This window comes from Balearica regulorum, chromosome 15, assembly GCF_011004875.1.
Source record: "Balearica regulorum gibbericeps isolate bBalReg1 chromosome 15, bBalReg1.pri, whole genome shotgun sequence".
Classification (NCBI taxonomy): domain Eukaryota; kingdom Metazoa; phylum Chordata; class Aves; order Gruiformes; family Gruidae; genus Balearica; species Balearica regulorum.
Genome location: NC_046198.1, coordinates 5789064 through 5814933, shown reverse-complemented (window position 1 = coordinate 5814933; position 25870 = coordinate 5789064). Strand labels below are relative to the sequence as shown.

The following is a 25870-nucleotide window of genomic DNA, read 5'->3' as shown; positions in this document are numbered from 1 at the left end:
GAAGTTTGTATCATCTTTTTCACGTAGCTGTCCTAGTGTCCATACCACGTCTTCTGCTAACGCTTGTAGTAGCGCTCTGTTCTGATGAGACTTTGTAACCTTTCCTTTTCATCTTTTGGGGGAAGTTTAAAATGAAGTAGGTAACCTCAGTGTTGTACGTTTATCTAGTCATATCCTCTTCCTACTAGCACATGGTATATTTAGTTTATCAGCGCTCCTGCTGTCCTGTTACACTGGAAAGACTTGCTGATATTGTAAATACGTCATCTTGAGTTAAGATCCCAACTGTGTCATCTTTAGTAGCATGAAGAGACCTTTCCCGAGGGTGTTGCAGATGCTTAATTTTGTATCTGAGAGCAAGGTTTTAAAAATGTGTTCATGCCTGCCTTCATTCTTGGGAAGGAATTTTTGGATATGTTTGAAGATTCAGTCTTTTCCTTCCTCATTAAATCAGAGAGAGGTTTCTGACCTTGTGAGACCTACCTGTAGAGCTGTGTAGAGCATAACTTTTTACTGGATATTGTGAGTTTCTAACCAAGTTTGGCTTCTTTTAGTAGAAAGTGATGCCATTGTCTGAAGGAGCCCTTTTTATCCTAGTATTAGTACGTAACCTTTTTCTTTGATTTTTGTCCTTTACGCTGGCTAGTGTTTTAAGCCTAGGGAGTCAGGAGGTTATTTTCCATTCTTAATTATCTAACAGGTCACTTCATTCAGCTTGTTTAAGTGTGGGCCCCCACAGAGTTGTTTTGGCATGCTTTTTGGAGTAGTATGCAGTGGTGAGTCGCTGAGAAGAGAGTGGGAGGGGAAGATAGAGTTAGTCTTGCTCCTGATCAGCCCTGTGCTTGTTGCTTCAAGGGCCAGGGTTGAACCTCATGCTGATGCTAGAGCCGACAGTAAACGTAGCTGATTTCATATGGTTAGCAGTGATGACTGTTGCAAAAAGTGTTGTTGAAGACTTGAAAAGCATTCTTAAGTTAAAGAGTTCATAGGAGAAAGTATTTAATGCTGAAACTAAAACCACTTTAAGCTTCTTTTTCGTTTAAGGCAGTAGTGCTGAATATTGCAGTGTGCCGCATTGGCTATGAGGCATTTAGAGACTGTTGCTGTCAGCCGTCTTTTCGTATGAGTGTGTTTGCACATGGACAGTTCAGGAAGCTGGATGCCTCCTTGCATCCTTGGAGTTACTGTGCATCCCGGGTTAACTGTTTAGATGAGCACAAAGGAGCCAGTATTTCCTATAAGTCCATTTACTTCCTTTCACGTGCTGAAATAATCCCTGAATGCCACTTGACTGCACCTGAAGGGCCCTCAGAAGAGAGGCAGATAGAAGCATACTGCAGAAACTATTCTGACAGCATTGAATTGCTCCCAGGCCTTTTCTTAAGAGGTTTTTTTCTGAGGTGGACTGAGACTGCGTTGTAGACTGGAAGAATTCTCCTGCTAGCAACAGCCTGGCCCTGGCCTTTGCGGCTGGCTCCAGCTGCCTTCCCAGTCCCCATCCCCAGATCCACAGAGAGAGAGAAGGCAGGTGGGCACAGAACAGCTGCCAAAATGTCCCACAAGTTCACTGCCCCTTCTTCCTGCCAAGTAAATGCTACAGGACTAAAAAAAACACCTGCGCATCAGCCAGTACTAAATCTCAGAGTCTTTACATCTTGCTATGTATTAAATTCTTGATCTGCAAAGAAATCACAAAATTGTCTTCTGAGCTTTAAGTTTTCTTCATAATATAGTAATTTTGTATTAATTTGCCTTATAAAGGTGGGAAACTTTAGACAGCTTCATGCAACATGATGTCCAGGAATTATGTCGAGTGGTACGTTTTTACTGTTTCTTACTGATCTGTGATGCATAATGTTGTCTCTTGATATTGCGTATATATAATATAATTTAGTTACAATCCAAGTAATATTGGCACTGATTAATTTAAATTAGGTCTCTGAGACATAGAGTTTTTGCCTTTGTTTAGTTCTCTTTTTTAAGAATGGGATTGATTGCGGCCTTTTGTGGAATTTCTAAACAATAGGGAAGGTTGAAAAATGGAATGTATGCTAGTGGTCTTTATATAGCCATGGAGAGAAATGCAGTTTTGAAGATGCAAATACGTTGTTACGTTTATGAGGTTTTCCAGGCTCAAAGGAATGTAGCTGGAGGAGTCCTCAGTGCAGGTTTTAGGGGGAAGAGGAAGATTTAAAGGGCTAGTAAGGAGATGTCAGTACAAATAGACTAACATTTCATTTTTATGCAAGTGACTCAAAGTTTAATCAGTGAAGTAGTCCTCTGTGTGTGATGAATAAATTAAAAAACTGCAAGTTTATCCTATGTAAAAACAATTTTTTCTTTCAGCTGCTTGATAATGTGGAAAATAAAATGAAAGGCACATGTGTAGAAGGCACTATTCCCAAATTGTTCAGAGGGAAGATGGTGGTATGTAGTTAATTTTTTTAAAAAAATAATTTTAAATTAACTCCATTACTTTTATACATTGAACTTATGTGGGTTTTTTTTGTTTTGTTTACAGTCTTATATCCAATGCAAACACGTAGACTATCGATCTGAACGAATAGAAGATTATTATGACATCCAGCTAAGTATAAAGGGAAAGAAAAATAGTAAGTGATACAGTGTGATCTGCACCAATCAAGTACTTCAACATGTTGGACATCTTTAGTGCCTGTTGATTTCAAATGGATTTGTTGGTGCTCAGCACTTTGAAATATCCTTGCTTTAATTTCAGAGGAAAGAGTCTCTGACACATCATCAAAAACATTTTCTGTAGAAAATGTTTTTGCTTACATAACCTTTTTTCCCCTTCTCCCATTTCCCTTCCCTGCCCCTTCCTCCCTAATTCTCTCACTGAAGTATTTTCATAAAACTCTATGAATTTTAGGAGTTTTCCTAGTCTGATAAAAGTGCATACTGTGCCATAGTGATAACAGTAGTGTTGTCACAGTAGGTTATAATTTATATATGACGAGGAACTTGGAGGAAATAGATTCTTATTTAGACGTGACCATAGTAATAAGCAAATAAAAAGAATGAGCTAATTCGAGCAGCATAATGGTGGTCCTTTATCACTCCTTCACCAAGTACCTGGCAAACAAGACACAAAAAAGGACATGTAAGAGTCCAGCGAACAGAATCATCTAGCTTGATACTTAACAGTTACAAAGTGAAAACAGGAGATTTGGCAGACAGTAGTAACTCTGTGATTTAAAAATCTAATGATATTCTTATGTATGCCCCTACAATTTTGGTGCATATCTTGACATTCTTAAGCAATATAGAACTTTTTTTTTTAAATACAGAAATATTCAAACACAAACCCATATGTCTTAACACATTATTTGATTAATACATTGTTAAGCACTCAAGCTAGAGTAAACTTACATTTTTCTTCCTCTTTCCCTACAATTCCCCAATTTTATTTTATTTTTTATTTAGTTTTTGAGTCCTTCATTGACTACGTTGCAGTGGAACAGTTGGATGGTGATAACAAGTATGATGCAGGAGAACATGGCTTACAGGTATTTTTCTTTTTTAATTTGGTTTTAAATTTTATTTCTCTGTCCATGATGAAATAACTTAACGAAGCTATGGTAACCAAAAATGCAAAACCCATTCTAGGTTGTATCAACTGATTTTGGTGATTTTTCTCCTTAGGCAAGCTTTTACATAGCTCCTTTTAACTGCTGTTAGGTTTCTTAAAATGGAGCTTGGATTTTAAAACAGTCTAATCAGCACTGAGTTTTGCTTTTATACCTGTAAGTGTTTTAGTGACTAGAATAGTTAACTTCTCTACTGATCCCAAGACTGAGCAGCTCTTCCTCTAAGAGTACTCTGTTCTTCTATGTGTCTAGTGAAAATGCAGCATAGCTCTATAAGTAACTTTAGACAGGTCATTTTTGTATCATCAAGAATGCCAGATGAACCCGTGGAACTTTAAACATTCATGTGTGTGCACGTTTGAGCTTTTCAGCTGCACTTTGCTGCACCCACTGTAGGAAGCTCAAGTCCTTTTTAAAACCCCTTGTTTTACTAAAGCTTATTTTTGCAGGTTCCATGTACCGGTTTTTGTGAGTAATATTCTATATAATCTTTAGCTGTTCTTAGGAAGGTACAGTATGGTCGCCAAATATTTGTTGGCAGAATAAAATGAGCATGTAATTCTCTTAATTTATCAAAAATGAGTTTTCTTCTCTGTGTTCTCTTCTAGTTTTATTTATATGGGTAACTTGCTCTTAATGCAGTGAGATGTTCACATGTGCTTGTATGAATGGCCTAAATTTAAATGAACTGAGTTCTTTTGTTATGGGAGTAGCTCATGGGAAGGTTGGTGCAGCATTCAGGTGGTTAACTTCCACCCCAGTGCTGAACATTATTTGTTCTGGACATTGTGTGTCAAGCTTATATAGTAAAGGTCTATAGGAAGAGTTTCTACAGCAAATGAATATTTTCATTTGCTAAAATCTTGCAATTTCAACCCTCTGTTTCCTTTAAAATGTCTAGGAGGCAGAAAAAGGTGTGAAGTTCCTAACATTGCCACCAGTATTACACCTACAGCTCATGAGATTTATGTATGATCCTCAGACTGACCAAAACATCAAGATAAATGATAGGTAAGGGTTTTTTCCGTTGTAGAATTTGGACCTGTTGTTGTATTTTATGAAAAATAATTTGTCAAAATCCTCTTCTTTAATCAACTCCAAGAGGAAGGTGTGTGCACTGGCATATGTTAGAGGTCCCCAAAAGGTGCACTGATTGCATATTAAGGTCTGAATGCCAAATAGTCATTTGTAGCTGCTGTTTGGGATATGAAACAAGTGAATGTGTCTTTTAACACTTTGTGGAACATTCTTTGTGGCACGTGTGGGAAGTTGGTACATTTCCGTAGGCTGCCACAAGAGTGAGAAGGATAAAGAAGTAGTTCTGTGCTTTCCCTCCATCTATTTCCATGCCACTCACTTGTAAGTAGAGGGTGATAATTTCTCAAGGAGGTATATTGTTGGTTGTAAGCTAAATCTGTATTGCACCAAGAAGGTGAGACTGCAGCAGCTGAAAGACATTTCAAAATAATGTTCCAGTCCAGTGGTACCTGTGCTAGAAAAGCTGTATTTGTGTACTAGAAGATAACAGGTTTTAAGCTCTTGCCTTGACACATTGAATCCAAAGCAGCACTATTTCAGTAAAGTACTCTTACCCTTGTTACTGAGGGCATGTTTTTTCTCAGGTGCTTATGAACATTTTTTTTATTCCATATTAAAACAGTATAAAATCTGCCACTGTATGCAGTGTATCCTGGCATTGTAACAATAACAACTTGTTCAATTTTTGTAATTTGCTTTAGGAATAAGTACTGATGTGCTGCATAATAGCATGTGTCTGTCTTAACTACAAATACAACTGTCCCAATTCTTTTCAAAACTAGGTTTGAGTTTCCTGAACAATTGCCGCTAGATGAATTTTTGCAAAAAACAGATCCTAAAGATCCTGCAAATTACATTCTTCATGCAGTTCTAGTACACAGTGGAGATAACCATGGTGGACATTATGTTGTTTACTTAAATCCAAAGGGGGATGGCAAAGTGAGTATTGAAAAGCACCTAAACATATTTGTGTTTTGCAAATACATACTCGCAGTTTTCATAATGAGCAAATCTTTGGAATTGTTGTTTCTGACAGAAGAACGTGCTGGAACATTCCATCACAAAGGGGTTTGACTTCTCCATGTAGTTACTAGCTTGATAACTTTTTGATGCCTATTCCAGTGTATTTGGGAAACTTACGTTGTATTTGCAAAATAAAAGAGCATCAGCTCTCATGTCTAGTTTTTCCTCTTTAGGAGGGAGCCTGTGTTTGGAGGCATTAAAGAATCACTTCCCTCTTAAGAGGAGTAGCTTCATCTTTGCTATTGGCTTTTGGCAAAAGGCTTTTAGCTAGGGGAATCCCTTCAGTTGTGTGTGTATATGTGTTGAAGCTCTACTGCAGTCACATTTTATCCACAATTTTTTTAGGATGACTTTATGCTGAAGCAAATACAAATGTTTCAAATGTTTCTGTGACTCAGAAGTTCAGTATCTTTGCATGTTCCACTGTTACAGGTTTAGGTGACTTGATTGGATTGGACGTTTATAGGTCAGGTGCCTCTTCCCCGAGTTGACTGGTGGTGTGTGTACATGACTCTTCACAGGAAAAGTAGAAGTCAGATTTTGCTGTGAATTTGTTGATGTTTGTCTTTCTTAATTGGCTTTACAGTTTTAATTTAAAATTTGCTGTAAATTAAATGTACAAATAAATATTAGTTATCTTGTGCATCACTGCTTTTTATTTTATTTTACAACAAACAAGGTTAATTTTCTGCAATTCCTATAGAAAGGTTAGGTATTTGAATAAGTCTGAAGAAAAAGTTCTTTGAATAATTATTGGGCTTTTGATATTCAGTGTAAAATGTTCAAATATTTCAGTAAAGGTTTGGTATTTATGGCCTTCCTTATGCTGAGCACAAGTAGCAGGTAGCACAAATTATACAGAACTAGATTTTTTTTAAAGCTCATGCTGCTTGAAGAGCAATTTTAGTTACTTCAAAGAGCTGAAAGACTTGCCAGGAATAGGATTAATTTATCATTCAAAAACATGGTTTTGTGTGTAAAATTGTACTTATATAAATTTTTCTCTCTAGTGGTGTAAATTTGATGATGATGTTGTATCAAGATGTACAAAGGAAGAAGCGATTGAACACAACTATGGAGGTCATGACGATGACTTATCTGTACGGCACTGTACGAATGCATACATGTTGGTTTACATCAGGGAATCAAAATTAAGTATGTATACTCTCCGTGTGTTCCAAGTTAGATTTACGTACAGGGATTTACGGCTATATTTTACTTCTGAATTGTTGACAGTCTTCCTGTACAAAAGGGCTTTGTTAGTTATAGGTGGAATTTATAGTTTCAACCAGCCTTTCTCTCACTTTGGGAAAGGATGTGCTAATGTAGTGTCACCTTGTCTTAGCACAGTAAGGCAACGCTGTACCTGCAGAGTGCTTTAGCCTGGATTGTTTTATAGGATGGAAAAATTAGTGAACTAACTTCAGTGATGGAAACTAGATCCGATTGATTATAATTATGTAGCTATGTGTATACTAAAAAAAATAGGTGGTAAATATTTTTTAATCTTGAAAATGAATATTTAATTCAGAATTCTGATACATATTTCATGGAAGTAGTGCATTTTGGCTTGGGATAGAAAACGCTTCTTTTGCCAAAACATGATGATATCAAACCATGTTTTTAATTAAAAGATGAAAAAGGCTGGTTTTGACTTCAAATCAGAGGAAAGTCAAGTGTATATGAAGAAAACCCTGTTTGATGTAAGTCTTGAAATGACATCACAAAATCTACTTTGTAGGTGAAGTTTTGCAGCCTGTCACAGACCATGATATTCCTCAACAACTCGTAGAAAGGCTACAAGAAGAGAAAAGGATAGAAGCTCAGAAGAGGAAGGAGAGGCAGGAAGCTCACCTCTATATGCAAGTGCAGGTCAGCTTTTGAAACAGATCAAGTTGCAACTACCTTACCATTAGAGTGTTGAACCACCCAAGACAAACCATGACTTTCGTTTTTCTGAATTCGTGTTTGGAATTAGCATTTGAAGTGAAATTACAATTTTAGTGCTTTTAAGTATATTTATAAATGCAACAAATCCTAATGAAACACACAGTACTGTATCTTATAGACATTTCTGTTTTCTCTAGAAGTTACGTGCTTGCAAGCAAAAATAGTAAGTTCAGGTGAAAGGAAAAGGACCAGGTTATTTTAAATCGCTGCCCTGCCACCGCACTTTTATCTCCTTCAGGAATTATTTTCTAAAATTAGAATGTATCTAGCCATAGGCTGCAAGCCTGGACTGCTGCCAAACTGAGCTCATCAAGTAGAAGCAGAAGGAGAGAGTGCTTATATTTGCAATTATCTTTTTGGAAAAGCCAGATGGACTAGATTGTTTTGAATTGCCTTAAGGAACCCTGTTTATGGCTCTTTCCAGAGCCCATCTGGCAGAAGAAAACAGAACCCATTTTCCATTTGCCTCCATGTTTCCTTGCATCTTCTTTCTGGTATTCATAAGTAGAGATATCGGTGAAGTTCAGCTTGTTTTACACTGCGTTTACACTAGAGCTGTTTTCAGTGAACAGAGTGGCACCATTTGTCTTTCTGTTAACAAAGAATGCATGGGAGCTGTGGGAGATAGAGGAAACATTTTAGACCAGCCCCCTTGCATTACACCCGTAAAATAATTATATAGCCTTTTTTTTAAGTGCCGAGATTGTTAGAGCACATGTTTCCAAGATTGGGATCTAAGCACAACTGGTTTTTAATTGTTCTGGATTTGTAAGAATTAGTGTGTTTTAATTACTTACACTGACTGATTTGACTATCAGTCACATTTTTTTAAATTCACTGTAATCTGTATACCTGCAGATTTTCTTCATGAGAACACAAATGGTGTTAGTGGTCTGCCACTATCCAGAGAGCCAGCAACATTGCACAGTAAAGCATCGTGAGAAAGTATTATATTGTGCAGCTGGGTTAATATGAATAGTAACCTTTAAATGTAATTTTTCAGATAGTGGCAGAGGATCAGTTCTGTGGTCACCAAGGCAATGATATGTATGATGAAGAAAAAGTGAAATACACTGTTTTCAAAGTATTAAAAAACTCCACGCTTACGGAATTTGTTCAAAATCTCTCTCAAACAATGGTGAGTTTTCTGTAGCTGAATATCTATGTATTTATTTTATTACATTATGGTTGCTTCATAGTCTTTATCTTCTCCAGGTATTGGCAGTAGTTATAATTTAGACCTTTTAAAATAGAAGATCTGATTGAGTTTAGTAAAAGTATCTTACCCTTTTTTCTGTTTGTTTCCTGTCACAATTTTTATTTATTTTAGGGATTTCCCCAGGATCAAATCAGATTATGGCCAATGCAAGCCAGAAGTAATGGAACAAAAAGACCTGCAATGTTAGATAATGAAGCAGATGGCAATAAAACGGTAAATATTTGTTGATAGAGGACATTATTTCTGTACATCACCTGTGGTTTTTGGTTCTCTTAAGAATCTAAGTTTGGGACATTGGATTTTTCAAGGTTTTAATTTGGATTTTTCGAGGTTTTAGTTTGACCTGTATCTGGTGAAGTTTGATACTTGAGAAGACTTGAGATTTAGTGGATTGATTTGGATAGGAGGGAGAAGTGTGGTACATGATTTTTCTTCCATGAAAAAAAGCATGATCATTGTTTTTATGTTAGATTTCAAACAGAAATGTCTGAGTCCTCCATTATTTGGACAAAATTACTTGATTTAATGAAATGTAAAACATTGTGTCTAAATACCACAGAAAACAGTGATTGGTTTCACTATCCTGTTACTTCCAAAGTGAAGTGGTTTTCTTGCCATAATAAAGATAGCTGTAGGTATATTTTTTAAGTGAAAAAGAAGTAGGTCCATTTTAAATAAAACCTATCATTTGTGCTTCATTAAAACTTTTTTGTTTTTATATCTGTCATTGTTTCTCTTAATAAACTTCCTAAACTTCCTGTCATTAATTCAACTGAAAAAAACCTAATTCTCCTACTCATAGAATGTCATAAAGGTCTTGTGTTTGATGAAAATGCAGATATCAGCTTATATTATATTCTCCAGAGAGTTTTTTTCTTCTTCTACATCTTTCTACATAGATGATTGAGCTCAGTGACAATGAAAATCCATGGACAATATTTTTGGAAACAGTAGATCCAGAGATGGCTGCTACTGGAGCAACATTACCCAAGTTTGATAAAGATCGTAAGCGTATATGTTAAAACTTGCGTAAATACCCAGAATACTTTCATTTTGGGTATATCTCAGAAAACATTGTGTATTCCTTTTTTTCAATGATGACATTGGTGTACCTATCAAAACTACAGTGCTGGCAGCAGTTTTTCTCTCATTTCTCTTCAAGTGTAAGACGTGTTTCACATGTTTTTAGAATTACTGAATAATTTTTTATATATAAAGTTGATTTCTAAAAATTCAACATTTAATAATATTTTACAGGCATTAATCAAATTAATAAATCAAAGACACATCTTTCTTACTGTTTAAAGAAAAATATCTAGGCTTATTTGGGAGGGAGAGAGATTGCCTTACTTAAAATTAAATTTTGTTTCTTAATTTTTAGATGATGTAATGTTGTTTCTGAAGATGTATGATCCGAAGACTCGGAGTTTGAATTATTGTGGACATATCTACACGCCTATATCCTGTAAAATACGTGAGTTCTAAAATTCAATTTCATTGTTATAATTGAAATGTTTTAAAGACTATAGATTGTGTATCTCTCTTTTCCTTTAATATTAGTTTTATCGCTGAAATCAGAGGTAGGCCACAGAACAAAATTCTGATTTCTTCCAATACCTGATAGTTTTCTTCCCCATGTTGTCTCACTGAAACTTTCTGCAAGTCTGAGAGCATTTCCTTAATACACTGTTGACTGTCAGTTAATTTTTTTGTTAGAGGTTTGCTGTATTCACTAGGTGTTACTGAATATGAAGAGCTTTTTCAGACTTGCTGTAAAACTTTGTGATTTGATATTGCTCTCCAGTTTGGTTTTTTCCTTCTATTTCAAGGAATTTTTGTGGAATGTACTTTTGCAGTAGCTTTTAAAATAACTCTCCTACAACTTTACATTGTGGTAGCCTGAGAGCAGCTGCTCGGACTGAATTGGGCATGAGACTTCGTTTGCATGTGGGTCCATTTCAAGAATTCAGCAAGTGTCCACTGAGTAAAAATAATTCGATTTGTCATTTTGAACATCTCGTTTTGTTAACTTGTATGTGCTTTCTAATTTTGTATTTTGGCTGTCTTTTCTTTTTTAAGAGATTAATTTTTTTCTTTGGGGAAGGAAGAGTGTTATTTCATCTCTTTGATCTTGGATGGCCTTGCACATGTTGTTGTTGTTCAGATGTGAAGGAAACCTTAAGGTCTGTCTCTGGGTTGAATGTCAGTAAGGGAAGCTTTTACCTGGAAGGCTGTCAGGCATTTTAAAACCATTTATCCAGGGTAGAAAAATAGGCTCTCTCCTTTTTGCAGGAGGTCTTGCTAGCAGTGAAAGTGCAGTACATTTCACATTACTTTTCTTTCCAATAGGTGACTTGCTTCCAGTTATGTGTGAGAGAGCAGGATTTCCACAAGAAACTAACCTTATCCTCTATGAGGTTTGCATTGATCAACTGTTACATTTTTGTCTTTTACATGCTATAACTAGAAAAAAGAGCTTTATTCGTTAAAAAACAGATTGCTCATAACAATGGCAATTTATAAATCATAAGTACTCTGTAACCTGTAGCTTTGAGGTCTACAGTGCTGCAAGAGAGTATCAGCAAATAGTTAACTTCAAAACAGATTTAAAATTAAACCACTAGAAGTGTGAGACTTTAAAATAAAAAAATCTCTACATGAAGTCCTACATGAGCAGCTTTGCTGTGCTGAATCTGTGCGTATCCTCTGAGTCACAGTGTTAGAGGAGCTAGTGCTCTTAACTTTATTGGCTGTTGTATTTTCAGTGCCCCCTTTAGACAGCGGAGTTGAGAAAATGTTGCATCTTCTCCTTCCCTATGTTAGAAGTCAACGAACGTGTTTCTGCCCAAATACAGAAATAGTAAATCTTTATAACTGCTGTATTTATTGAGTGCAGATCTTGCCAAGGCAAAGTCCTTGCTATAGTAAGAACAAGGAATTGGGGTTTTTATTGCAATTTTTGTTAGCGGTCGTGCTGCTCTCTCTGGTGGTTCCAGGGGAGCACGCACATTTCCATCCCAAAAAGCAGAACTGTGCAGGTTAGGGTTGCAGTTTGGTTCCAGTTTTAGACAGGTGCTTTTATCCCAAGAGGTCAACCTACAAGTATAAATATGTAACATGCATGTAGATATTTATAATATATGCATTTTTAATATGTCTTTTTTCATATTTTTTTTAAAGACAAATGAATTGCTGTACAAAAGTTCTGCACCATTAAAATAAGTGAGGATAATCAGTGTTCTCCAAGCTTCCTGGAAGCTGCATCAGTAAAAAATTAATCTCTGAATTTTGGAAAATTTACAGGGCTAAGGAGATAATGCTGAATGATAAAATACTTTTGAAAATTAAGATAACTTGAGTGAGACTCAAAGCTGGCTGCTCATTTTTACCTTTGATCAATAGCAATTAGATGTATCTGGACCTTAGCTAAGATAACATTCAATTTGCCTATATATATATAACTCCATTTGTTTCAGTTGAAGGAAGATACAGGTTACCTTAGCTTATTATTTCTTCACCATGTGATCTTTATTTTTGTCTTTTGTTTATTCTGTGATCAACAGTTTTTGTTCTTTATTGCAGGAAGTTAAACCCAATTTAACAGAAAGGATTCAAGACTATGATGTATCTCTTGATAAAGCTCTTGATGAACTCATGGATGGTGACATCATAGTGTTTCAGAAGTATGTATTTTAAGGGGCCAGTTTATCATTGCAATTAAATCACCTGGTTCATTTTGAAAGCAGAACTTCCTCTAACTTAGCACTTTAAACAAGAGTAAAGTATAATTTTCTAACATTTGACATGTTCTCAGCAGTTCTCATTTGTTTATTCAAAGGGGAAATGAAAAAATATTGGTAGCATTTTAATTATCACATGCCACATTATTTAAGGAAAAGAAGGTTTCTTCCTAGTTTAGGAAACAAATAAGCTAAAATAGGTCTTAATATTCCAAAAGAGTGTGGTTCAGCAGTGCATCTGAGTTCTGCAGCTTTTTACTTGGAGCCACTGTAGCTCAGACACTGAAGAGCCTACCAGCATTCAGATCTCAGGCTCTGTACCATTACCACTGAACAAGGCTTGTGGCTTGGAGCTCCTTTCAGCCCAGAACTAAACTGCTTTCCCTTTTTTTCCTTTTCTTATGCTCACAGTAAGTTCCATGTTGGTCTATGGTGATGAGATGCTCCCGATTTGCCTGAGCATATGCAACTTATAGGTGTACTGGTGCTTCAACTGGAGTTTTCTCCAAGGCAAAAGGAGAGCTCCTGCATCTTGTATCCGTTAAAGGGATCTTTTCTTAAGCTTGTCAGGGCTATAAATCACCATTTCTATGCTCTCACTCCTGATGGTCACACCCAACTGTGTTGCTCTGTTTCTCTCCATGGGCTGACAGTGGGTGGAAGCCAGCTAGTCTATCTTCAGCAATCTTACCCCAGATTATGTGAGATGAATGTATTTCTCATGTCATGCCTTGGAACTCGCATTCCCTGTTGACCCAGTTGTGTTATGCACCTTTGGCTGGCTGCTGACTCCTGGGTAAGTGCACAGCTTGTACCCTGGTGCTATTTCTCTGCTGAGAAGATAGGGATACCCGTCAGTAGTGACCCAAACCAGCGTCTGTGCCCACTGTTTTGTTTCTGTGGTTCAAGGAGTGCTGTTGTACCTCTGGCCTCTGTGCAAAGCAGTTAATACAGGAGTGTATGGAAAGCTGCAGCAGCATTAATACAGACATGTAGTAATGTGCTAGGGTGGGAGGGAGGGACGACTACTGCTAGAATGCCGCTGCGAAACGACTGGAATCAGAGCATTGCCAGATTGCCAAATGAGCGAGCACAGCGTGCGAGTGTGTTTGCCATTGCAACACGCAGAAATACTCAGGTGTGGGTCACTACTGACTGTATTAGTTCTATTGTGTACAAGTGGTGGCTCTCTAAAAAGGTTTCTAAACTTTATTTCTGTATCTCACAACTGTTGCTGACTTACGGTAGAACATGTTTTTAAAAGCCCTAACTGCTTGTGTGTAACAATGTGATATGTAACAGTATTATCATTTGTTTACTCTTGTAGGGATGACCCAGAAAATGATAACAGTGAACTACCAACAGCTAAAGAATACTTCCGAGACCTCTATCATCGTGTGGATGTAATTTTCTGTGATAAAACCATCCCAAATGACCCAGGCTTTGTTGTTACTTTATCCAATAGGATGAATTACTTTCAGGCACGTGTCCTATTTGTTTCTCTGCTTTGTTTCCTTGTTCTGAAAGTAACTTTTGCATTGTAGTAATGAAAAATTTAAGGAATCCACTAATGCTTGTGAGAAGAAAATATTCTTTAAAAAACCCATTTTTATTAGTAATGAGTTATTTGACAATAGGATTCTTTCTTGATATGCCATTTTGCTCTGTCAGGGAAATGATATTCTAATGAAATTATGCATTTGCTTTCGAAGTGACATGTAAAACTTGCTCAACTTATTTAGCTGTTAAAAGAAAAATACCGTGGGAATCTAGTGATACCTAAATTCTGCTTGTAATATCACCAACAATATTAATTTTGTAGACCAAATGTATTGCTTTCTTCACACAATGCTGTTTAATGCTCAGTGTCACTAACAGGTCAAATCTGTTCTGTTCATAAAGGGTGACCAGGGGGTGTTTAGAAGAGGAAAACTGGACAATGAAACTTTTAAAAAAAACCTTAAAGTTGGTGTGATTTATTAAGAGCCTGAGTAGATTTGGCTCCCTACAGTTCTCCTGCAGTTGCTTTTGTCAGTGTCAGAAATACCACTTAAAACCAGACAAGTTTATTTTCTGTCACCAAAGGCAGGAACTTTGAGCACCTGCTTATACAGCGGAAGTCAGGGATGACTTTTGCTGCCCGGTTCTCATCGTCTGCTTTTCAGCAACTCACCTTCTCTCATTTCATTTTTACTTGAAGTTTAAGTTAAGTTTAGCTTGTTTTGGTAAGGGAAAAATAGACGGAGGATCCCTCTGCTCTTTGTCAGGCAGTGCCATGAAATATACTGATGGGAGTAATGTGGTGATGTTACCCAGCAAGCTAACTTCCTTGGAGTGAACTAAAGAACAGTGGGAATTTTCAGAGAGCACATCTTACTTATATCCCCAATAATACTATAAAAAAAACCCCAGCAATAAAAACAGGCAAACAAACCAAAAGAGGAGTAGAGCTATTGTTGTGGATTTTGTGACCTTTTGGTGACAGTGATTTATTGTAATAAAACAGTTTCCTCATTTTTTTTCCTAGTGTATCTTACTCTGTGTCAACTGTTGAGAAGCTAAAGATACTAGTTTATTTTGCCTTGGGGAAGTAGACATAGTGAGTCCCTCTCAGAATTTCATTAGCATAATGTTCTTGACCTGTAATGAATGACTGTTATTGTAGAGCAATGTCAAAACTGTCTGAAATAATTCGGAATTTACAAAAAATTCATTTGCAGGTTGCAAAGACAGTTGCGCAAAGACTTAATACGGATCCAATGCTATTACAGTTTTTCAAGTCCCAAGGGTAAGATGAATTTTCTTAGCATTCTATGTCTATTATTTAAAACATTTACCCTAAATATAGATAGGTAGCAGTTACTTTTGTACCTTTTTCTAGGTTGTAAACTAACTCTTTACCAGTAAAATGTTAAGTGTTCTGCCATGCACAGCAAGTTGCATAGGCAGTTTTAAGTATTGCAATGGGTGGCTCTGGAGCCTCAAAGAATTGCACGTTTTAGAAAAGTTCTAGTAAATGTCCTGAAAAAGATGCATGTTAAAGGATCACTGTTTACATTTCTGAAATCATTAATTACTTCAAAGCCTTACTGTATGGGACAAATTATTAAGCTAAAACAAGTGCTGTTTCAGTGAACGCAGATTTCTAGAAGGGAGGAGAGCAGAAAGAAGTGCATATAAAAGCAGGATTTTTGCTAATTTTACAGGTTTAAATGCAGGAGTTAATTCACTGATTTTTCCCTCTCCTCCCTCAAAGTCTGCAAATGAGGTTTTATGAAGATGATGATGATCTAAACAAGTTCACAGCTGCTAAAAGGGGCATTTCTGGTTCAAGTGGTGTTCTCAGGCACAATTGTGTAAAATTGGATTTGAATCTGTATAAAACTATAGCAGAAAACAGCATATTGCTAGTTGTATGTATATGCTGCGGGAATAACGCACGCACGAATCGCATAATTTTTTTGTATTCATGTAAATGTAGATTGCTTTTCATCAACCCATAGGTATCTCACTTCATCATCAGTGAGACTGTTGTAATTTGAATAGCTCTTTATAGTTTACAGTGCTGTGGTCACTCTGGAATTTGCTGTGTCATATGGCTCCACAAATTAACCTTTCACAATCTAAAGCATGTGCTGCTATACCAGTAGTTTCAGAGGAATGTAGGTCTGCCACCCTGCAGTATTAAAGGTGAGCTTGTAAACATCCAAGGGAGTTAACACGCACAGTGAAGGGTATTTCTGTTCCCATACTCTCACCTGTTTTTTTAAAAAAAACTCACTAAAGCACTGACTACAATGCTGCTTAGGTGCTGTTAGCAATTATGTGAAACTGGAAGCCAGGAACAAAAATTTACTTGGTACTTGATTTACTGAGTGGTGATGGATTGTAAAGAGAGATTTGTGTTTTTCTTTTTCCTTCTGTAGTTATAGGGATGGCCCTGGTAATCCTCTTAGACATAATTATGAAGGTACTTTAAGAGATCTTCTGCAGTTCTTCAAGCCTAGGCAACCTAAAAAACTTTACTATCAACAGGTAAGAGTCTTTTGTTTTTATTGGTGTGAATTAAAAAAAAATAATTCTGCCCTATACAAAGTATGCCTAAAGTGTTTTTCTTTTCTTCCTTAAGCTCAAAATGAAAATAACTGATTTTGAAAACAGAAGAAGTTTTAAATGCATATGGCTAAATAGCCAGTTTAGGGAAGAGGTGAGTGAGGCTGGCTGTTACACACTTGCTCTCATTTCTATGTCAAAGCTGGTATGGCTGTGATTATGGTGCATTTCACACACTCTGTCCCTGAATAACACAAAATTAGAACAAAGATCTACCTTATGTAAAAAACCAAACCCAACCAAAGAACAAAAAAACCCCCATGAAAAATAAATTTTAAAAAATGTATCAGTTCTTAAGAAAAATTTTGAATATAACATTCGCTAAAGTGAATACTTACGTTATCTTTTAAAGATGAATTTTTGATTAAGAGAAGAATCCAGTTTATTCTGTGCTTTAATATGATTTACATTTTTAGATTTTCTAACGATTTTTCTGTTTCATATTCTGTAGGAAATAACAGTATATCCAGATAAGCATGGCTGTGTGCGGGACCTGTTAGAAGAATGTAAAAAAGTTGTAGAACTCTCTGAAAAAGGTTCAGGGAAATTAAGGTAAAACTGGAAGATTTTGATTTCTTTTATGGATGTGGATTTTATGCAGAAAAGTATCTGTAGACTTTAAAATGCTGTGGAAACCATTATTATCAAATCAAGTGTCTGCTACTATGTTAAAAATAAAAGGCTTCCAGATTCACATTGTTAAGAAAGTTCTTATTAACTATGAAAATAAATTTTATATTATTTACGGGTTAGAACCTTGAGATGCATAAGTTTCATCAGTTGTATTTGTTAACTCACAATTTAATAATTGTTTCCAATTCAAGCATTTCATGCTGTTCACTTTTCAGGAGTTAAGTGAGGTCATTTAAAGAGTTTTAAAATAATTTAAAATAAAACTCTTTGTCTTGTAATTGCATGTACTGGCTTTTTTTGCTATGAGCCAGGAGTAATTTAACCTCGTGTAACTTTACAGCTTAATTTTTACTAAAGACTGAATTTAAAGTTTTACAAATATAGTAGTAGCATCTGTTTACATCCTGACTACGCTAAATCCTTCTCAAGGTTTGCGAGAGAAATATTGCACTAATTTATTTCATTGTTTTATTTAATTTTTTTAAAATGCTTTTCCTGTTTGTTTATTTTTAAGGCTGCTAGAAATTGTAAGTTACAAAATAATTGGTGTCCATCAGGAAGATGAGCTGTTAGAGTGTTTGTCACCTGCAACAAGTCGAACGTTTCGAATAGAGGTAAATATTACTTTCTTATAGAAACTTTAAAACTTGACTTTGAGAGTCAAACTCTCTCTTAAGTGGTAATTTTCTGGATTCTGATTTTCAAATACTGTGATACTTGCAACAAGCTAGATTACATGATAATATATGTGTATTTTTAAAGATAATTCTAAAGTTTTTCCCTTGTTCCATCTGCTTCTCTATAATAATTTCATTCACCAATTCTTTATGTATGCTTATTGTAGCAATACATGAAGACTTGGCAAAGGATTGTCCATAGGACACTTACTGCCTTAGCAATAATTCCAAGGTTTATTTGAGGACTTATGATATATATGTTTATGCTTTGAACCCACTTTCATGCTCTAAACTTAAATATTCTAGAAGACTTTATTGCCTTTTCTGTTAAGTTTGAGCTTCTTGAGCCACACTTAGAAAAATTACATGGTAAGTATCAAAATGTTTCATCATTCAAATCTGTTAACTTGCCTCAAAGATCAGATATATTTTTTTTAAAAAAGTTTCCAATGTAAACTGCAATGAGGAGATGACAAGAGGTCTGTGATACTGCTATCAGCTACTACTACAGCTGATAGAAGGTGTCATGTCAAAAAAGCCATTTGGGGAAACCACAAGAGTATTTAGTGAGTAGGGGAAGTTGAAATGCTGTCATGCCAGAGGTGAGTGACTCTTGCAAAAAGACTCTATCAAACAGCATGGTTCTTCTAATCGTTTATAAATAGACTTGTTTTACGTCAGTATCAGTACATCAATTATGCTTTTAGTTACTTAGTAAGTTACTTTTTGGGGAAGTTTTAGCTGATTGCAGTCATAATTTTATGTCTGGATCTAGGAAATTCCTCTGGACCAGGTAGATATAGATAAAGAAAATGAGATGCTAATCACAGTGGCACATTTCCACAAAGAGGTTTTTGGGACATTTGGAATTCCATTCTTGCTGAGGATACACCAGGTACAGTATGCCTCCCTTTTTCTCCCATTGGGATTATATTGATGATGTTTTTCTTAAAGTACTGTTAAAGAAATCGACTAGTATAAAAAGTGTCTAGGAAAATATTACTCCTGTGTAAAAGGTTCTGCCCCATACATGCCTTTTTATGGCTAAATCATTTACCATCTCAGTTCTCTTTCACATATACGGATCATTTAGTGTTTCAGCGAGCCTGCACAGTATCTAGAAAGTAGGCATTCGGCATCAGCCAAGAACCTGAAATGCTACCAAAGCAATACTGCCCTTCCCCCAGCCCCCCACAGATCTCCCCAACAACCCTCGAATCCTATTTCTAATACCACTTTAGTAATCGCGATGCAAACTGTGTGGCAAAAGTGGCTAGGTCGTGGTTGCTTGGCTTCTTATTGAGACATGCAATTCTGAAAAATGAGATTGCTTTCTTCAACATTTTCTAGGATGACTTTGCATTTCATAACGTGTAACTTGATGTGCTTTATCTTCTAGGACTGGAAGTTAATACAAGAGTGAAAGCTAATTTTGAATGTTTAAATTCTTAATTTTTTATGTGGTGCTGCTCCAGCTAAATGTCGCACTACTTCTTTTAATAGCAAAGTGTGTTTCTGGGGGCAGTTAGCAATTTGCTTCTGAATTTTTTCTGGTTCATGTATGTTAGTTTGTATGAAAATTACATACTTTTCTAAAAGTTTTCAAATGATAAATATGTCCTATATAATTTTATCATATTTCCATATTTTTGATCAATGTAGAGTAAAACCTGTGTGTTGAATTCTGATGGAAACCATTTGCACTGTATTTCCCTGTCTGTGAGGGTTGATTTATCTTATTGATCTTTAAGTTGATGGTATCCATCACTTTTTTGGGCCGTTTACATACACAGCATGCAGAAACATACTACAAAAAGTTAGTAATTGAGGGGGAGCATCACAGGCGTAGAGCTTTTAAAAAGTAACATGCTTAGAAAGGATTTGTAAAATTCTTTTCCTAAATTCCTGTTTTGCTGCTAATTTTCTGACTTTGTGTCTTAACTTTAACCTGACTTGCACATACCACTAGCAGTGCTTGGTCAATTTATGGGACAGTTTGCATAATGATGAATCAATAAGACTGAAAGTTACTGAATTTATAGAGAGTTGTATGTTGTTAATCTGTATTGTAGTGGATGATGTTGACACTTGTGTAATTTTGTAAATAACTGAGAGATTAAGGCAATGTATTTCAATGAAGCTTGAAGCAGGAAATATTAACAGCATCCCTTTTTTCCTATATATTGGGTTTTTACATTAAAAATCCTGTTGTAATTATTAGGGTGAACACTTCAGAGAGGTTATGAAGCGGATTCAGACAATGCTGGACATACAGGAAAAAGAATTTGAAAAGGTAATGGCAAGTTGGGAGAGTTTTTATTGCTAATTGTGGACCCTAAATGAGTTTATTTTAAGAAGCTGGAACACCACAGATGTGGGATAAGTGTAGATTTTGATCAATAGGACAGTTGCTTGACTTAAATAACACTTTCTCTGAGAATAATTAGGTAGAATGTGTAGGAGTAGTATTTCTACCCTGCATCGAAAGAGATTCTCGGCAAAGCATTAAAGTAACCTAGAAAAGTTTAGATGAGCAGGACCTCTAGAGGCCACCCACTTCAGGTTCCTGCTCACAGCAGAACTAGCTTGAAGTTAAGTCAGATTGCTCAGGGTTTGACCCAGCTGCAATTTGAAAACTCCCAAGGATGGGAATTCTGCTATGTTCTGGACACTATTTTAGAGCACTACCGCTGTCATTGTGAAGACTTTTCTTTTTTCTTCGTTATAATCAGGATTTTTCATTTTGTAATTTGTGATGATTGCCTCTTGTCCTTTTGCTGTGCAGCTCTTTGAGAAGAATCTGCTTCTGTGTAACACCCTTCAGTCTGTGGAGGACTAGATGCCCCTGTTAGCCTTTTCTTCTCTGGGCTAAACAAATCCATTTCTCTTAGCTTCTTGGGCTCCAGCCCCCTAACTGTCTTACTGGACTATTATTGCTGGACTTGCTGAACAGGATTGGCCTTTACCAACCCCTGAAGAATACTACTTAAAACCAGCTGCGAGTTAGACTATGAAATTAAACTTGAAGGCTTTATTTTAATGCAGTATCTCACCAGTTGTTCGTTGTTGTTTTTTTTTCCTTTTCATAGTTTAAATTTGCAATTGTAATGATGGGCCGACACCAATATCTCAATGAAGATGAGTATGAAGTGAACTTGAAAGATTTTGAGCCCCAACCTGGTGAGTTCTTAGACAACCTGACTATTCTCTTGGCCTGCCGAAGTTGCTTTGCCAGTTGTTGTATGTGATTATCCTTAACTCAGGATGCCGAATGATACATGAAATATGTTATGTGTAGTAACTAAGCAAGTATTTATATATGCTTGTGTACACACTTAACACTGTTAAGTGTATATATGTTAGTCTGAGAATATGTATTTTAGAGACATATAAATAAATAATCTATTTCCTTGTGAGTTAAAAGTTTGTATTTGAGGGACCAAATGGGTCAAATATCAGTATGACAGACTTTACAGAAGAGTTACAAGGTCAGTTGCACCTTATCTGTATTGTCCATCTGCTCCCTTGTATGTTTTATTCTCACGTTGTTATTGGGGTATATGCTCATGTTACTCATAAAATATATTAAGGTGCATTCTCATGAGATTATTCTTCTAAGTGTGCTGCAAAGAGGTATTTGAATTTTCATATTCATTGAAGATACTCATTGTTTGTTCTAGATATATGCAGTGAATCTGAATAATATTCAGTAATATTATTCAGATTCAATATTAACAATATTACATATGTGAATATGTATACATATTCACATATTACATATGTGAATAGGATGCTGTTTAGATTTTCTTTTCCTAAGAGATGATTCACCAAGCTACAAATGCAGCTCTGTTCTGAATTTGTCTGTGGATGGTCAACTGTCTTGTTCACTTGACTGATACTTAACGCTCTATTCTCTGAGGAATTTACACATAGAAGAAACCAGGCTAATCCTTCAGGAGTGCCCCAGCAGTCATCTTTTGAGGGTTTCAGTTGGGAATGGCACCTTTGAATCTGCAGTCAGGGCTCTTTTGAAAGCCTTGACTTCATTGGCGTTTTTTTCCCCTAGCTTAGCTGAGCGTTCCTTTTTGTGAGCTGCTTTGTCTGGTAGAAATGAGATTGAGGGCAACTTGCTGTCTGCAATTCTATTTTTCTGACAATTATGAGCTCTGTTTTTTGTTGACAGGTTGTGCTAGGGCCAAACTTTCTCTGATTTTTTTCAAGCAGTGCTCTGGATTTATATAACAGTTGAAAAGAAAAAAACAAACCCCACAAAACGAAGAACCAACCAACAAAACAACCTGTAACTGACAAGTATTTCAAAACCCACAGAGAGTTAGACCTATAGTATTACTGAGTACTTTGCAGGAACCTAGCAAAAAATCCTCTCATTTTAGTATGTTACACAGGCAGGTTTATGGCTGTGAATATGAGGGGACTTACCAAAACTTTGAATGCCTGCATCTGCACAAGTCATCCGTGAGCAGAGAAGCATGTCACTGGAGGGACTTCTTCTGCACTTAGTTGTGAGGGGTCTCTGGATGACAAATTCGGAGGTGGACGTTTCTCCATGGACAGATGAACTCTCTCTTGTGTGTTCAGAACAGGCAGAGTCCTGATTTTATTCTGAGTCATCTTTCTGGGGGCGGGAAGGGGAAGGCAATAGTCTGAAACGAACTGTTGGACTTTCTGAGCAAAGCAGAGCCAGTATTGCCAAAACAATGTGAAAGACTAACCAGGTAACTGGGTCAAAAGTACAGAACATGGCAGAAATTGGAAAAGGGAGAACTTGAACTGTTTGTAGGAGTTGTAGGGAATGTGAGATTAAAGGGTTTTAATTTGAAAGTTCACGGGAAGTTGCCCCTTTGGTATAATACGCTTTGATAGAATTCATTCCCCCCTGAAATTCTCCTATGGGGCGATAACATGATGCTCTAATGCCTTCTTATGTAAGAGTATTTCCAGATTTTAACACATGCTGGACTGATTGAACCAAAGCTTTGGCATTTTCTAATTTGGTTGATGTAGCTGATGTCAATAGTGAACCTCTGCTTTTACAAAGATGAACTCTGGCAGTGATTGTGCTGGCACTAATGGCGTAGGACTTCATTTCTTTCTTTAAAAGACATTAAAGTAATCTCAGCAAGATTGGCAGTTCTTTTTTATATTTGACACTGACCATTATGTCAAACAAAAAGACAAATAATTTTGATTGAAGAAAATATATCCAAAAATGCAGATGCAGGCAAACAAAAAGGTCAAGTGTTTTACATTTTAGTGGTTGCAGTTGATGGCTTTGAATGTAGGAGTGTGCTTTTCTTGCTGGGGGGCTATTCAGTTTCTGCCTTTATCATTTTACTTCAAAGAACATTTGATGCTCTGCATGGAGGACATCTTAAAAGAGAATTTCTCCCATTTGCAAGATGTATGTGGACTGTGGCTTTTTATGAAAACTAGTGGTGGCTAAAACCACATTGGGTTGAACAAGTGGAAAAATCTGTGTTTTAATTACAATCTAAATACAACTAAATTTTTTCCTCAGAAATAAAGAGGTCAGTTACATGATTTCTTAATTAGCTGATTATTTGCATTTTACATGAATTTAACAAATGTCCTCAAATGTTAAACCAGGTGATAAAAATAACTTAATACAGCAGGCATAACTTATAATATTGCAAATACACTATAGGTTGTAATATTTAGATGATGGATGCCTTCCTGTTTCAAACAGCCTCAGTGCTTTGGTGAAACCTGGTACTTTGATGTGCCTGTGGCCGTAAATTATAATTAGTTTTCTTGCTTTAGCACATGCTTCACTGCTGTAAACTATATAAATGAGTGAAGAGGAGAAAAAGCAGGTACCTGATCCAGGAGCAGCTGTAAAATGTAGTATTGGAAGGAAAGCAGCAGTCAGGAAAGCTACCCTGTTGGCTGTGGACTGCAGGACTGTTCTGTAGTCCTCTACCGTACCCAGTGATTCCTAGCAAACTGTGAATAGGGCACGCAGGAGTAGTTTGTGTAAAGGAAACTTTCCGATGTAGTCTTAAAACTTCATTATTTTTTTTTCTCTCTTTTCTTTTCTAGGCAACATGTCTCATCCAAGGCCATGGCTAGGGCTTGACCATTTCAATAAAGCCCCAAAGAGAAGTCGCTACACTTACCTTGAAAAAGCTATTAAAATCCATAACTGACTTACTTAACCAGATTGTCAAGGCAAGGGACAAAAATAAGTGTGTGTGTGCACCTTTTTAACAACTGTAGAACTTTGGTACACGTGCACTATATCTGAAGTCTTCAGCAAGAGGATTTGCTGCTGATGTTAATTTTATTTTGTTGAGGCTGTTCAGTTTGGCTTCTCTGTATCTATTGACTGCCCTTTTTGAGCAAAATGAAGGTGTTTTTATAAAGCTTGGATGCCAATGAGAGTTATTTTATGGTAAACGTAATGCAAGGCAATTGTCAGCATAATGAGGGAAGAGTTTAGTAGAACAGTTGACATTGGCAAAATATTTGTCTGTAGTACGTTTATAGATGGCATAAGCTGGCTGGCTGCCCTTCCCGGTGTGGTGTTCACCATCACTGCAGCTAGTAAGTCTTATGTTTAGACTCACATCAGATTTATTTCCTTCAGTTATACTTTAAATGACATTTTTGTGCATTTGTAAATGCAAAAAACCTCACATCATCAATAAATAGCAATCTCTACTTCATTGTGTACATTGTTGGCACTTATTCGGGATTTTTGTCTCCTCCAGCTACATAGAATCTTTTTTAATAAACTAGTTTTCATTTAATTTAGTCACTACTTTGCATCCTGTTTTGCCAAATGGATGCCCTGAGTCCTAAAAAGAGATATTTGGGTCTTTTTATTAAATTTTCAACCATTGTTGCGATTTATTATGCCATCTTCTGGCAAATAGAATGACACTCAAAAGTTGGCAAAAGCAAGTGAAAGGATTATAAATATCATTAATTTAGTTAACATGGGAAGAGATGGGGAAAACACAAGAAATAGCCTTTTAGCACAGAGGGCATGCTCACTAGTGTTTAGTAAGCTGTTGACTTTGTATAAAAAAGGAGGAAAAAAAAAGAAAAAAGAAGAAAAAAAGAAAAATGAAATTGTATATTTAATGAATGAACATGTACAATTTAACACTTGGAGGTTAATTTTGTTGGGTGAGTCTGCAAGTGAATTTCACTGATGTTGATATTCATTGTGTGTAGTTTTATTTCAGTCCCCAGACTGCTTCCTTTTATTTTGGAGCTAATGCCAGCCGCGTGTCTAGTTTTGAGTGCAGTAAAGATAGAATCAGCAATTCACACTTAATTTTACATTCTTTTCCAGTATTTTATTTTGTTTCTGTAGCCGCAGTGTACAACAACTCTTCCTGTATATTGCCTTTTTTTGCTGGAAAATGTTGTATGTTGAATAAAATTTTCTATAAAATTTTTCTTCGGTGAGTGATGACATGGACGTTGAAGAAGATTTCTCCTCTCCTTGGAAATAAGAGTTTTGGGAAATGTTTTCATTTGTGAGGTTTTGCTAAAGGTGTGGTTTTTTTCTTAAGTGTTCACAGTTGTATAACCCTCGTATTGGTTGTTTTAAGGAAAATTTGTGGGGTTTTCTGTTTAATTGTTTTGGAGGTTTGGGGTTTTTTGGTTTTTGGTTTTTTTTTACCTCCTAACTAGTCACATTTGAGCTTAACAAATAAAAGGTTTTCCGGGAAGGAGCTGTGTATAAATAAGACAAATGCAAAAAATTATTTTACTAGTTTGTTTGTAAAGCGTGTAGTAGAGTCTTTGTGGTATACTTGACTCTGCCTGCCTGTACAAAATTTTGTGGTCCAGATTCTCGAGTCTAATGTTATAAAT

At 36.2% G+C, this 25870-nt stretch overlaps 1 protein-coding gene across 1 annotated transcript in view; it reads left to right on the top strand.

The window, feature by feature from the left end:
* Positions 1-25449, top strand: part of USP7 (ubiquitin specific peptidase 7) — a 72852-nt gene extending 47403 nt beyond the window's left edge. Inside the window, exons 8-31 of the mRNA XM_075767965.1 lie at positions 1762-1816; positions 2347-2427; positions 2522-2612; positions 3445-3527; positions 4510-4619; positions 5429-5585; positions 6680-6824; positions 7411-7541; positions 8623-8757; positions 8950-9051; positions 9738-9843; positions 10220-10312; positions 11188-11255; positions 12421-12521; positions 13906-14059; positions 15299-15366; positions 16505-16613; positions 16708-16785; positions 17143-17243; positions 17839-17938; positions 18777-18896; positions 20223-20294; positions 21091-21181; positions 24083-25449. Coding sequence (XP_075624080.1) covers positions 1762-1816; positions 2347-2427; positions 2522-2612; positions 3445-3527; positions 4510-4619; positions 5429-5585; positions 6680-6824; positions 7411-7541; positions 8623-8757; positions 8950-9051; positions 9738-9843; positions 10220-10312; positions 11188-11255; positions 12421-12521; positions 13906-14059; positions 15299-15366; positions 16505-16613; positions 16708-16785; positions 17143-17243; positions 17839-17938; positions 18777-18896; positions 20223-20294; positions 21091-21181; positions 24083-24189 — 2458 coding nt within the window. The 3' untranslated portion in view covers positions 24190-25449. The remainder of the gene's footprint in view (positions 1-1761; positions 1817-2346; positions 2428-2521; positions 2613-3444; positions 3528-4509; positions 4620-5428; positions 5586-6679; positions 6825-7410; positions 7542-8622; positions 8758-8949; positions 9052-9737; positions 9844-10219; positions 10313-11187; positions 11256-12420; positions 12522-13905; positions 14060-15298; positions 15367-16504; positions 16614-16707; positions 16786-17142; positions 17244-17838; positions 17939-18776; positions 18897-20222; positions 20295-21090; positions 21182-24082) is intronic.
* Positions 25450-25870: the final 421 nt, after the last annotated feature.